Here is a 14986-nt window from a genome sequence, read left to right on the forward strand (position 1 = left end):
ACTCGCTTTGTGAAGGGGGGCAGCTGAACTCACGCTGAGCAGAAATGGACTTTGTGCTGCTTCTGCCAAAATGCCTGCTTGTCGCTCTGCGCATTTTGGAAGAAGGAGGAGTGTGTGTGTGCGTGTGTGAGGGCTGAATGCACGTTCGCTCAAACCCCCCTCCCCGGAGGCGCAGTTCGCATTGTCAAGGGGGTGGGGAGCTGAATGAACGCTAAGGAGAAGTGGACTTTGTGCTGGCTTTGTGCTGCTTGTCGCTCTGCCTGTCAATAATTTAAAAGCCTGTACATCACCAATTTTCCTGTCTCACTGTCTTGTCTTGTGTGAAGTTAAAATGTTTTATAATAGTGAGATGTTACTCATATCCTTAGCCCGACATCCACATATCATATGTGTTAACAAAGTGTGTTTTATAAGTTTACATGTGTTTAAAGCATGTGGGATGGGTATTTTAAGGCTTAAACTATAAAAATGTTTATTTATATGGTCTTTCTATATCGCGGATTTTCTCCTGTTGCTGATGGGTCTGGAACATAACTTCCGTGATAGGCGGGCAATCACTTGTATTTAAAAACCCGCAAAGTCGTGAATCCGCGAAAAGTGAACCGCGAAGTAGCGAGGGATTACTGTACAGTATACAGGTTTACCTTTACATCCTTTTTTTTAGGTAATGTATTAAGCTGAGTTTGAAATTAAATTAAAGTGTTTTGGGGGCATATTTAGGGTTCAAACTATAAAAATAGGCATTTTTTTTAACCACATCCAAAATTTGCATTTTTTCACAATTCGCGGGTGCTCTAGGAATGTAACCCCTGTGAATTTTGGGGGTGTACTGTATATAGACTCGTATTCAAGCGCAACATCCTTGAACCGCGTAGATAAACCAGAAAGCCGTCCAGTCAGGGCAGCAGCTCCATCCATTCAAACACTAACATGAAAGGATCAAATCAGTTTTCCTGGAATGTAATCATTCAAAGACTTGAATAGTTCTGTAGCCGTGGTGTTAGTTGGTTAATGGTTGGATAAAGCACATAACATATCCTCATGCACATCATCCTGAAATATATACTGTACAAAAACAAATATTATTGCCTTGTTGTCAACATCAGTATACTCTTCAACCTAGATAGCATACCACGGTGATTCATTAATCCTCACTAACAATTGTGCCTCAATGTCCTCTGCTATTTCATCAATCCGTCTAGTGACGGTACTAGCCAAAAGAGGAACCTGTGGTACCTTTTTAAATGCAGCCTCTCCTTAAAGTTCACAACAAATGCCATGAGCAGCAGCCAAGATAAACTCTTCACCAATAGTAAGGCTTCTTAGCCTTAACAATATGGTTAGCCACTAAGCATGATGCTCTCTGAGCAGACAGATTTGCTGATGTGGTGACCTTCATTAATTGTTTCTGTCCTTTGTGTTCACATTTTTTTCTTTCAAAAAAACCCAAAGGCTTGACTTTTAATGCAGGGTGCTTGGTGTCTACACGGCAAAACAGTTTATAAGGCTTCATGGTCTCATTCGATAGTCGGTCACCACATATAATATGGTAGGCTTGGAACATTAGAATCACCTTTCGTGATAAACACGTAATATAAGTAGGACTCTTGGTATTTTCTTTTAAAAGCAGCTTTCTTTTTGTTAGCAGTCTAAGAGTTATCTGTTGTCTCATCATTGGGTCTTTCCCCTTTTTCAAAGAAGCTTTCCAGAGACATTTGTTTTTTATCCATTTTAGCTAGGGTTAGCTTGTGGGCTTAATTTATTTGGCATCAAAACTGTGACAGAGACAAATGGGGGCAAGAAGCACAGACAAACGTAATGGGGAGATGATCTGGTAATTTTTTAAAATAAAACACCCTGCAGACTCCAATAGTCAATAAAATGGAAACAAAATTAAAATAAAAAGTTTTTTATTTTTTTCTATGTGGCCCAGTACCAAATGATCCAAGGCCCAGTGGTTGGGGACCGCTTCAGTACAGTATTTATACAGTAAAATTTACAAAATAGTAATGTCATAGATGGCTAATAAGAGTTTATGCAAAAATGTGCCCAATAAATAATTTCCTTCCAGCGTGTTAATTGAGAAACAAGGATCACTGAAGTCTCTTTTACCGCCTCATATATCATTGAGGGACATGTATTAATCCAGATCATATACCCATATCTCACAATCAATTCTTTCCAAAATATTACAATAATACTTTAGTTTTTACTACTCAAAATGGAATTCAATAACTGCAATTCCAATGGTGACTAATGAAAATATAATCATATTTCAAAATAAACTACAGTAGATATAGAAAATGTAATTTTAAGTTAATAAAAATTACATTTAGTAAAGATAAATTATTAAATGTTAAACTACATGCAATAACTACACCATCACCTTCAGTAAAACATTAATCTAAGTTTCATTTTTATATGTAAGTCACATGTGTACAGTACTTAGTTACACATTCAATTAAGAATGTTATTATGTAATTTCTGTATTATAGGTTTCTAGGTTCATTACTGTCATAAGTACAGAGTAGAGTGAAATTCTTACGTGATTACACTAATCAACACGCAACACTTTACCACCCTCTGGCACTGTGATCAAGAAGTATAACTACTCCATCGCAATGGAACTCTTTGGGATAGGTAAGAGTATAGGATCTTTTTGCTGCAGAAGCTGCTGCTATATTTACACTAATCAATTTCTATATCTGCAGATCTTTTTTAAAAATGTCCAGAGAAGACTGCCATATTGACCAATCTCTCTTTTGTGGAAGAAGAATTAGATTCAGGGGTCATGTAGTCATTTAGGAAAAAGTGTTTTGACATGCTTTCCATATTAAAATATAGCATCCATCTTAGAAGTAAAAGAGGGTTAATACATGTCAGAAACCTGTTCAGGCATATCAAGAAACTAGATATAGGTCAAGTAAACAACAAAAGACAAGAATGTACAAGGAACAGGTTGATGTAATACATCACAGGTATGATTAAGAGATCAGCAGATGTCCTGTAAACAATAAAACTTGATAGCTGTTACATACCCTAAGATTTCAAGGGTAATATCTAAACTAAGAAATATTGAAGAACAAGGAAATACTGGAGACTTTTATTTAGGCTGGTTATGATATATGCTAAACACCTCATGTCTTTTAACCAATCAGAATATGAAATGAATGCATTTATTGACATTGTATGCAAATTCAATAGTTTATTAAACAAATCTCTTTTCTTTTTGCATCTGAGACCATTCTCATCATGCTGTAGCAGACTGCTGTGACGAATACTCCTTCCTCATCTTGATGCTGCAGGTGCAATAAATGATGCAGATGGACAAGCTTTCCTCCTGCCTGATTACTGACTGAAAAGTTTTATCAGATTTGTCATTTTAGAGGATATGTTTCTTTCTTTAATTAAGATGTTGATTTCTATCACACTTTCTTATTGCAATGTTCACTGACAGGATATCAATGCTGACACTATCTAGGTTGGGAAACTGCAGGACTGCATCTCTGCCATACGGTGTTGCATCCTTTACTTTATCAAACTGTAACTTTCACTGTGCCATAGATATGTGTTGCAAAATCAAAATCTCAAATATCTGAGGTCATGATGCCTTTCCAAAAAATACTCAGATGCCCTATGGGTGTTTCTGGAAGAGGAGCTACCTTAAATGGTGGAATTTAAAAAACATTCCAGTGCTGTTCATGCTGAACTGACTCTCTCTGTTTCAGGTTAAAAAGTCTGACAATTCAAGAATGAAAATGGAAGTTCAGAAGCTTCTCCCCACTCACTGGGAGCAGTCATTTGCAATGTTCTGGATATCTAGTGAGCTGATCACCACAAACTGGAGATATACAAAGCACAGGCCATTAGAGATATGATGCAGAACTTATACTTCACAGCTGGCCTGACAAATTCCTTAGAAGGACTTTGAAATTACTTAATTGGGATGGCTAGGTCTACCCTCACAAACAGAGTGTCAGGACCACATTAATCATTTTTCATTTTTAATTTAGCATTTTCTTGTTGGTGTCTTTTTTGTAAGGTTTTTATCTTGGGTGCCATCATTTTGCATTTTTGTTTGTATGAGCAACACTATTTTGGATTTCTGGTTGTCATGGTTCTACTGCCATTTGTTCTGGGTGCTGTGATGTAAAAGTCTGCATTTCCACAGGACCCAACTCAATTTTTTGTGGTATGGGAGTAAAATTTAACAATGTGAGCAGATGTGGGCAAGAAGACTTTATTTTTGCAGTTGTGTGCAGGAGGGTAAGAGCGTTGATGAATATCTTAGAAACTTTTTGAAAAATAAATTATATGTTAACTTATTTTACTATTATATTTATCAAAGATGTTATAATCAATACAATATCAATCAAAGCTTTATTGTAAAACTGCATTCAGTCGGTAATGAAGAAAAGATAGCTTGCATGTGTCTGTGATGTGGGGGTGTTTTGTACTTCTTTTTTAACCGAGTTTTTAATATCATTGCAGGCATTGTGGTACATATGCATATATGCTTGTAGGGCATGTGCACAACAACAATTATTGGCTTTGCTGTAATTTTTCTTATCCCTTACCTTTGTATCTATATTAACTTACCTTCATGTATTCAAGAACGTGGTTAGCTCTAAGGGTGCATGTAAATTCAGCATATTGAAAATCCTTATATTAGCGGCATGCAAGCCAAAACAGACTTATCTATTAAGGGTGACCAGATTTTGTTTTTTAAACAAAGGGACCAGAAACCAGGGTTTAAGCGAAATGTGACACTCTCCTTCATATGCAACGGATGTTTATTACAGTAACTTTTCTAATCAAACAACTTAATAATTTTAAATGTCTTAGTTTATGTTCAACTTCTAAGAAAACTTTTTAAGGACTTGTAGGGTTGTGATTTCTCTTCCATAATAACAAAAAAGGAAAAACATATACTAACATCCAGCATCTGAAGTTGAAATGAAGACCGCTACATGCATTATAGACTAGAAGAAGTCCTCACTGGTTGTAAAAATTCTGTTTTTTGCTTTTTCAATTATATTGAAGCAAGTACCAGCAAGTGGTCTGTCACTTCTGCTGATGATCCCTCTTCCTTTAAAGAACATTTGTGCTCTTCAGAGTGAATGTGAACTTTAAGTTGCACATACAAGCTCTCCTGAGTGCAAATTCAGTTTCCTACAAGTTATGTTCTACTCAAAAACATTGCTATTAATTATTATTATTTTACATTTCTGTAATGTGCACTTTCTTTCTTTTTGGGATACTGTTACGCTTATAACAATAGTAACGTGGCTGTGCCCAGTTCTCCTAGTTGTCACCAAAGTCAAACTACCATGTGTGCTTTTCTTTAAACAAACCCTGTACCACATATTAGTTACAATGACTGCAAAAACACGCACATGGATCAGACAAGATATGTAGGTCTGATGTTTGTTTACACAATCTGAGTAATGAAGAAGAGAATCCTGGATAATTTTTTGGACTTTATAAATATCAGACAGAACATTATTTTAAGTTTTAAAAAGAGGACATCATTGTAAATTTATCTATCTAATATTTTTTAAAACAATATCAACTCTGATATTGTTATGAAGGGATTTAGTCAGCTCTGTGTGTTTTTTCTTTCCCCTCATAGATTCTGCTGTTTCATGACTCCACTTAAGCTATGAGCCCAATTCAAGTGCCTTTTAAAAGGGAAAACAGGAAAGCAGTTCAAAATAGAATGAAACCTTCTGCACGCACATGAGAAAAAGAGGGTAGGAGTGGCCAAAAGGATGGAATATTGTTGGGACCACTGCGGGAGCAAGACTGAAAAATTAGTACCGTGCAGACCTCTACTATGATGCTACTTTGTTAGTAGGTATGTGATGCACATGCCAAGTGAACCGTGACATCATACTGCTGTATGAGATGGTTATGTAATTAAAGCGGAGCTTGAATTATGTTGGAAAACAAAGTAAAGACCATGTGAAGATGAGATACTGTACTATCGAATTAATGATTTCTGGCATAGGATGCAGTGTATTTTTTTTCCAACTACAAATTTAGTAAACTGTTAAAACTTAACAAACAATCTCATGGTAATTTATGTTTTGACCTTAGCTGTGTCTGACTCCCCTCCAAATTAAGTCCCAAAAATCTATGCCACTTCATTTAAATATCATAGTGCATCAGCACTATTATGGAAAAATCCTGATGACCTTAACAATGAGTTGTTATCACTCCTCACTATCAGGAAAAACAGGTTGGAATTCAGATTAGTTGACAATAACTAAATTGCACCATATTATATTTACTGTAAAAAATGTGTCATATCATGCAGTAAATCTCTGAACAGATTGCAATATCTCAAATTACTTCAATCTTCCCACAGCTTTAAATCACACAAGTATGACAAAAATGTATTATTGAATGAAACTATTCCCTTTTATAAAGTACTTAGAAAATGTATCATGTTAAATATAAAGCACAGAGATGCACCATTTTATTGTTAGAAAGTGCAAAAAAAAATCTTTCTACAGCAGTGTCAGATCAACTGCTTTCTTCCCAGTAAACCTTAATAATAATAATTCTTTACATTTATATAGCGCTTTTGTCACTACTCAAAACGCTTCAGTGACTGGGGAGCCATTTCAACCATCACTAATGTGTAGCATCCACTTTAATGATGCAATGGCAGTCATGATTGCTCCTTATTTCTCACCACACATTAGCTGCTAGGTGCTGAACTGGTGAAAGAGATGGCTAAGTAGGAGACAGGGGAAGATTAGGGGGCCAGAATGACTAGGCCGTGGGTGGCAATTTAGCATGGACATTGGGAAAAACCCTACTCCGTATGAAGGATGCCCTGGAATCTTTTATGACCACAGAGAGTCAGGACCTCAGTTTTACATCTCATCCTTATTAACGTCTTAACCTTAGACTGAGTGCATACCGTATATGCTCCAGAAATGACTCCTCCTTTCTCCCTTAGCACTTAGTCTTATGTTTTGAAGTATATATCATAACAGCCCGAATAATAATTATCACCAAACAACATCATTTTTACCTGTTCATGTAAGCAGTTAACACAGACAGAGATGTCTGAATGAAGTTCCTTCAAGGAATCCTGGCAGGAAGTTAGGTCTTGTTTCAGTTGTTCATTCTCAGACTCCAAAATCTGTAAGTGTTTCTCCAAGTCTGTTGCACCCTTATTAGATTTTGAAAGAGCAATAATGTAATAAAAAGCAATAAAAATGCTTGTAATATATAATTAAGTACAAGCAACACTTGGAATTTCATGATTAAACCATTTACAAACAGCAAAAATATTGACCACATACACGTATACTCTTACAGCCTTTCTAGTTTTATTTTAAATTTAAAGCTGATGTTTTTATTACCAATATAAAAATATACCAATTTGAAAACATTTATTAAGAAAATGAGCAGCACATTGACACAGCACTTAGTACTACCACCTCACAACACCACAGTCTAGGTTGAAATCTTTCCCTGGATATTGCTAATGTGGACTTTGTTTTTCCTCCCTGGGTCCAACTTGGTTTTTCTCTTGTCCACCAACATTTAAGATGTGTATGATACATTAATTGGCAAGTATAAATTTACCCAGTAAAAATATGAATGAATTAATCAGAAAGTCTGAGTTTCAATTCAGAACAACTGAAGTTAAATCACGTTATTTAAAGTATATATAAGCTATAAGATATTACGAACAAGGCATTTACTTAAGTGTGCAAAATTGCTAAATATTATAATGTAGAAAATTAATTAGTAACTGACCTAATTTCAAATCAATATTTTACAAACACTGCTGTGTGTCCATGTTCGTTTACTCAGTAGGGCACTCCTAAACAGCCTCAGGTTGACCATCCATAACATACAAATAAACCTTTTATTTTGTCAGTAAATTAAACTATGTTTAAGTTTTTGTAAGATACTGTGATAAGCTGCCCGGACACAGACAGACGGACACCATGTTAAAGTCCACCACACGTTTATTATACATAATCACAGTCCAATAAAGTGCACAACCCAGTGCTTCAAGCACCAAACTCCCCCAAAGTCCAGGCCTCTCTCAGTCTCTGCCTGCTCTTCAGGCCACCTCCACTCTCCTGCACACAAACCTTGTCCACTCCTCACCCGACTCCAGTCCTCCTTTGCAGGGAGGCGGCCCCTTTTATAAGTAACCGGATGGGCTCCAGGTGATCCCCGACACTCCCTAGACACTCCCCTGTGTGGCGGAAGTGCCGGCTGTGTTCCCGGAAGCCCTCTGGGTGTACCCAGTCTTCTTCCCCGCAGCACTTCCTGGTGTGGAGGAAGTGTTGGGGTTCCGGGTCCTTCAGGCATGGGGGGAGACCACGGGCCCCTACAGGGTTGGGCTTCCAAGCCCTGCACCCGTGGCCCCCAAAGGAACCAGGGCGGTCGCCCCCTCATGGTCTGGAGGAGGCATGCGCCCTCCTCCTGTCTTCCTCGGCGTCCCGGCTGGGTGCCACCCCCAGCCGCGTGCCACAATACATACAAGCAAAAAGGATGGTTTAACAGTGCAACAAATTGAAAAATTAAGAAACTCACCGCTTTAGAATGAAAATGGTTTAATTCTTGAGCTTGGTCTTTTAGCTTTTTTTTTAAATCTTCAACCTGCATTACAGATAAATTTAAATGTTATTTCTCCTTTGCTCTCTTCATACCACTCAAACTACTGTATTGGTTATCTACTTCTACATTTCAAGATATTTTAGTTAATATTGACATTTTAAATAAATCAAAATATCATGAAATCACATCAACTGTCAAATACAGCCCTCCTTTAGTAACTAAAGGAAGTCTAGCTTCTCTTAAATTTTCTTATCTTCAGAACCTATACCATAGGGAATATTAACACAATGGCTTACTTGGAATACTATATTGTACATTAAAATATATATAACATAAATATAGTCTTACTTCCTAAACTAAATAAAAAGTGGGAATAGATAAAAATATATGTGATTAAGGTTTTTATTTCAGGTTTTGTGAATTCCTCTGTAAGGATTAGTTATATAATATTAGGACTACAAACTAAATCAAGTTTATACTAAACTTCATTTAATTTCTATTTTCAATTAACTTGTATTTCTTTTCTGGAACTTATCATCTTTTCTGCTATACATGAGATTTAAAAAAAAATCTGAAATTCAAATGCCCACTTTTCTGTTTACCTGGTTTCGTAACTGTCCAATCATAGCCTGTTGTTCATTTTCTCTGCTGCGGAGCAGATCCTGAAGAGATAGTAAATCTTCCTGTAGATGGATCTTCTCTTGTTGTGCAGAATGTAGTGAGTCAACTAGCCGTTGGATGGATGGAACTGGACGACTACCCAAACTAGACCGTCTTGCTATTATAAGGAGAAAAAAAAAATTAACTGATTTTCAGAATATCGGAAAGCAGGTTCTTGAGAGTTGTACTGTGGGTTTGCAAGCTTCACTTCATGAGGAATCTGCTAATTTAAAGAGGACTAAAATTGTTTAATATACACTGTTTATAGTCAAAACTCTGCAAATTATATAATATAAAGTGTAAGTCAAAATTTGGTAAATACAATACACAATATTATATAACACTGTGCAGTATATAGTGAAAAAGTACTGTGCTTTGATGCTATGGCACTGAAGATAAGAACATTTTAGACCTAGGGTGACTGTAATCCTGCAAAGTATTTCCATCCATCTATTCATTGAAGATATTCAATCTAACTCTTGAGTCTCAGGGAGCTGGAGACTATTCTGATATACTTTGTTTCTACATCTTGGGTGATTGAGGTACATGGCACCTGGTATGGGTAGATTGTCATTTCTTTCTCACAGGGTTAGCGGCTAAGGAGGGATGCCTAAAAAAGTGAGCAGCATGGTAACGGGTAATGCATCACTGGTAAGTGGCAATAACCAAGATGTATCAGCCTCCAGTGTCTGGGGGTCCCCACGAACATCCATCTGCTCTGATAAAGCTAAAGCAAGCAAGTCCCTAAGTGGTGTATAGAGGAGCATCACTTTTAATCACTGCCTAAGTGCAAGTATGATTCGATTCTGTGTGTGTTTGTGTGTGTGTTAAGCTTAGGGTGTGTGAAAGCATGGAAATCCATAACAAAGTTGGGGGTCTCACTTACCTCACAATAATACACATCATAGAATGCTTTCTAGGGGGATCATGGGAGATGTCATATACAGAATAACAACATTGATCAGATTAAGATGTGCAATCATTTTTTGATTAATGACCAAAAACACACCTGTTGGTTTTTCTTTTTAATTTAGACTCTGGGGGCATGATATGCCAAATATCTGATAGATTTGTAAACTCTTTACACAACTGTTTTTCACTGATATTTTATTGCAATATCATTTTAACATCAAGAGTGCAGTCTAGAAGCCACTGATCCCTATCACAGGCATAATAAAATTATACATTTAAAACGCATCTATGTGAAAACTATGAAAATACATTTTAATAGATTATGACTGTACAGTACATGTAAAATTGGATGATCTGCCGCTGGTCCTTTAATTATCAGATCCAGGTGAAAGATTATCTACAGTCTCTTTAATCATCATAACATACTATATTTTATTTTAAAGTAACTGCCAAACCATGCAGTAAACTGTCAAGTTTTAAGTTAATTGAAAAATAGATTACTAATGATAGTAAACTTTGACTCTGAAAAAGGAAGAGCAAGCACTAGCAAATATAATTACTTGCTACAGGATCTCTACTTACCAGAGCTGGTCCCAGCCTTTCGAAGTTGTGCCTCTTGTTCAGTGACAACATCTTGCAAGCCCTTGATAAGTGCCAGCTTCTCATTAATATTTTGCTCATGGGCCTTTCTCATTAACTGAATCTGTAGTCTTCTATTTGACTCTTCACTACAAAAACGGGCTTGAAACTGGCATAATTTTTCTTGGAGTGACTTTAAAGAAAAGAAATACATGAAGGCTTTTTTAATTACATTTACTAAAAAAGAATCCATGTAAATTATAAGCAATACGTCACTGGTCTACTTGTGTTTAACACTATGTAAACATACAAAACAAACAAACAGTTTCTTTTTTAACATAAGTAAGTTAACTGTATTCTGCACAGTTTAAATTAGTAAATGTGATTAAAATAATGATTGTACTATAATTATTGCTACTGCTTGAAAACACCTGAGACTAAAGTTCAAATCCTTGCTCCAACAAAGTCAGTACGGAGACTGTATACACTCTGTGTGTTCAAAAGAATTATCTGGTTAATTTTAATCAAACAGATTAAAACATGTTTGTCAGACTAATTTATGTGCTAGCTTTTAAAGGACCTGTATAAGTAAGTGTGTACATGTCAGTGCACTGTGACAAATGAGCAGCTGGTCCATATTTGTTTCCTGTATATTTGCTGCCTTCGTCTCCCACAAACTTGTACTGGAATAAGTAGGTTTTGAAAAATAAATAAATGATTGCTTTTAGCCCTTAAATTCATTTTTGAATTGAATTGGGTGTTTTGTTTTGTTTTTTTTTTAATCTGCAGGCAGATTCAGAACACTGATGACTTTTAAGTTATTACTGTCACTATTATTACATTGATACATACTGATATGAAGAAAATATTAACATATCTAAAGTTATAACTGCAAGGTGACCATATTATATCATTGACACCCTGCTAAAGTGCACAAATGCTTAATAATAATGCAATGCAAAATAAGGAAAGCAATTATTAAAAATAAAAAAAAAACCCTGAAGACTCTTCTTCCACTTACAAGGTGCATTTTGCTTTTACAATCATTAGCTTGTTCAAACTGAAGTCATCCTACATAATTTGCAATAAACCAGAGCAAGGTGTTTCTGATCTAAAGGCTTAATTAATTGTTGAGTAAATGTAGCTTCAGTGGTACAGTTTTTGGTTTGCTTTTTCATTTCACCTCTACAATCTTAAATATCACATGAATATCAGCATGAAGTGAGCCCTAAAAATAAGAGAACATCTGCAACTGAAACTTAAAATCAGCCATCACCTTAAAATGTTACACAAAATTTTAAGTCTCATTTGGTTAAAAAATATTTAAATAACTGGATGCAATAATGGTTAACAATTTCATATTATTGTACATAATGACATTATTCACAAAAATAAAACTGTTGGTTAAAAAACATAAAAACATAAATATTACAAACACTAAACATGCATTTAGTAGCCACTGGGTGTAAGCATTGCAAAGGTGGGTGTAACAACAGCAAAGCATCAGGAGTTATTTAATAAATGGAATTTCAAAAGGTCTGTCTACTTAAAAGCAACAAGCTCAAAAACACAGCAGTATGGGAATACTTGTACTCTACTTAAAGAAAAATTACATGTACTGCTGAAGTTCTTGTAACAGACCAAGTGGTTTCCTGTAAACAAAGAAAACAGGTGGGAAATTAGATAGCAGATGTTTATCTAAATTAAGCAAAAAGAATAGCAGATTATGATTATATAAATTAAGAAAAAGGTACACAAACTTGGCTTGTTGATCCTCATCAAGTCAAACAGCACACAACTGATTTTACTTCACTTTTTACTTAATAAAAAAAATTAGCCAACATGCAAAAACCATGCATGAAAAACTAAATATTTCAGTATCTTGAAAAACCACTTTAGCTTCTCATCATCATTACTTTTATTCCACTTTTCCCAGTGAAGATCACCAACTTCAAATAATTTTCTATACAAGTTCAAGTTTAAATTTCTTGTCCTAGTATGGAAAACAGAATATCTGTTAACTACATGCCTGACCAACATCCAACATGTCTCCTCTCTAGGGTCCTATGATAATAAAATACTGTGTAACAAGTGCTGGTGATAGTATGGAGCTATATTTCATGAGCTGGATGTTCCTTAAAACAAGTTTGTTTAAAAGCATTCATTTATGGCAGAACTGTAATATTCACCATACTGGAACAGACCTGTAGATCCCTGGGAGTAGAATTTTAGCTTCTTACCATATTTTAGTGTTCCATGCAGTTCTGGTTCTAGGAGAATTTGCTGGGGTGTCTACACCCAGAACTTAATTCACTGTACACCATTTCTAAATAATCCTTATTCGCTGCTTTCCACAGGCACAAATGGTATTAGGCAAAGGTTTTTGCACTTTCCTGATCATTAATTAATCAAATGCACTTTGTCAACAGCATCTAACTCTAATTGTCTTGTAAAGTGATATAAAAGCAGGAAGAATGTATCTATTTTTCAACAAACATTTTTGTTGAATCATAAAAAAAATAGTAAATTATTTGTCAATGGAGGTGATGAATATACAAGGTATGGCAAGGACTACAGAACTAGATTGAATGACAATTCATTAAAATGTCACATATACTCTGGCACACCCATACTCCTGGCCAAAATCAAAGCTGCCTATTTGCTTATCAGGCATGTCTTAGAGGATGTGGGAGGAAAACCTATGCAGACACAGAGAGAACATGTAAACTCAACACAAACAATGACCAGGCATGGGATTCAAACTCGGAATGCTAGATCCATGTGGCAGCAGTGCATATCATTGCTCCATCTGTCTACATAATATTTTGTTTCTACACTTTAAGTTTACACTGTTAATTGCATTTTTAATACTAATATGTCTGTAAGGAAAATTTTTCAACTCCTAAGATTTAAACCCTACTTTAGCAATATGAGAAAAGAGTAAAATTAATGGAAGCAGGTCATATTAGATAATGTCAATAAACAACCATTCATATCAGAGTTTTCTTAGCTATACACATAACAGTAAATTACAATAATGGAAAGTTTTTCCAGCCTGAAATATTTACAATTCTTAACATGTTCTACTGTACATTAGGGTAAGAGTGAAAGGGATCCTCTTGTAAACTGGACTATTTAGAAGTAAAAGTTATTCAAGTTTTCTGTTGATGCATGAAAATTCAGCAGAAAAAAGTAAACAAAAAATTTGTCATTTTCTTATGAAGTCCGGTGCCCAATAAAGAACTTAAATAGCAATAAAAAATTGTAATGTATGTACGTGAATTAAATATCTTTTTTTCTGTACCCCTCCAAATTAAAAAAAATATATATGAATTTTAAAACTACAGTAATCCCTCCTCCATCGCGGGGGTTGCGTTCCAGAGCCACCCGCGAAATAAGAAAATCCGCGAAGTAGAAACCATATGTTTATATGGTTATTTTTATATTGTCATGCTTGGGTCACAGATTTGCGCAGAAACACAGGAGGTTGTAGAGAGACAGGAACGTTATTCAAACACTGCAAACAAACATTTGTCTCTTTTTCAAAAGTTTAAACTGTGCTCCATGACAAGACAGAGATGACAGTTCTGTCTCACAATTAAAAGAATGCAAACATATCTTCCTCTTCAAAGGAGTGTGCGTCAGGAGCAGATCATGTCACAGAGATAGAGAAAAGCAAACAAATCAATAGGGCTGTTTGGCTTTTAAGTATGCGAAGCACCGCGGCACAAAGCTGTTGAAGGCGGCAGCTCACACCCCCTCCGTCAGGAGCAGGGAGAGAGAGAGAGAGAGACAGAGAGACAGAGTTTGTTTTTCCAATCAAAAATCAATACGTGCCCTTCGAGCTTTTAAGTATGCAAAGCACCGTGCAGCATGTCATTTCAGGAAGCAGCTGCACAAAAGATAGCAACGTGAAGATAATCTTTCAGCATTTTTAGACGAGCGTCCGTATCGTCTAGGTGTGCGAACAGCCCCCCTGCTCAATCCCCCTACGTCAGGATGAGAGAAAGTCAGCGCAAGACAGAGAGAAAAGTAAGCTGGGTAGCCTCTCAGCCATCTGCCAATAGCGTCCCTTGTATGAAATCAACTGGGCAAACCAACTGAGGAAGCATGTACCAGAAATTAAAAGACCCATTGTCCGCAGAAATCCGCGAACCAGCAAAAAATCCGCGATATATATTTAAATATGCTTACATATAAAATCCGCAATGGAGTGAAGCCGCGAAAGGCGAAGCGCGAT

The 14986-nt window shown here is 36.0% G+C and overlaps 1 protein-coding gene across 7 annotated transcripts in view; it reads right to left on the reverse strand.

Annotated features, from left to right (window-relative positions):
- The window catches only part of kifc3 (kinesin family member C3), a 124159-nt gene that overhangs the window by 59947 nt on the left and 49226 nt on the right, over positions 1 to 14986 (reverse strand). For all 7 annotated transcript variants that reach the window (XR_007935741.1, XM_051931503.1, XM_051931505.1 and 4 more), the window contains 4 exons: positions 10750 to 10939; positions 9198 to 9373; positions 8572 to 8637; positions 7046 to 7186 (listed from right to left, as the gene is read on the reverse strand). Coding sequence is in view for 6 of the 7 variants with exons in the window: in XM_051931503.1 (XP_051787463.1) it covers positions 7046 to 7186; positions 8572 to 8637; positions 9198 to 9373; positions 10750 to 10939 (573 nt within the window). In the remaining variant the exon portion in view is untranslated. The remainder of the gene's footprint in view (positions 1 to 7045; positions 7187 to 8571; positions 8638 to 9197; positions 9374 to 10749; positions 10940 to 14986) is intronic.

Source organism: Erpetoichthys calabaricus, chromosome 9, assembly GCF_900747795.2.
Source record: "Erpetoichthys calabaricus chromosome 9, fErpCal1.3, whole genome shotgun sequence".
Classification (NCBI taxonomy): Eukaryota; Metazoa; Chordata; class Cladistia; order Polypteriformes; family Polypteridae; genus Erpetoichthys; species Erpetoichthys calabaricus.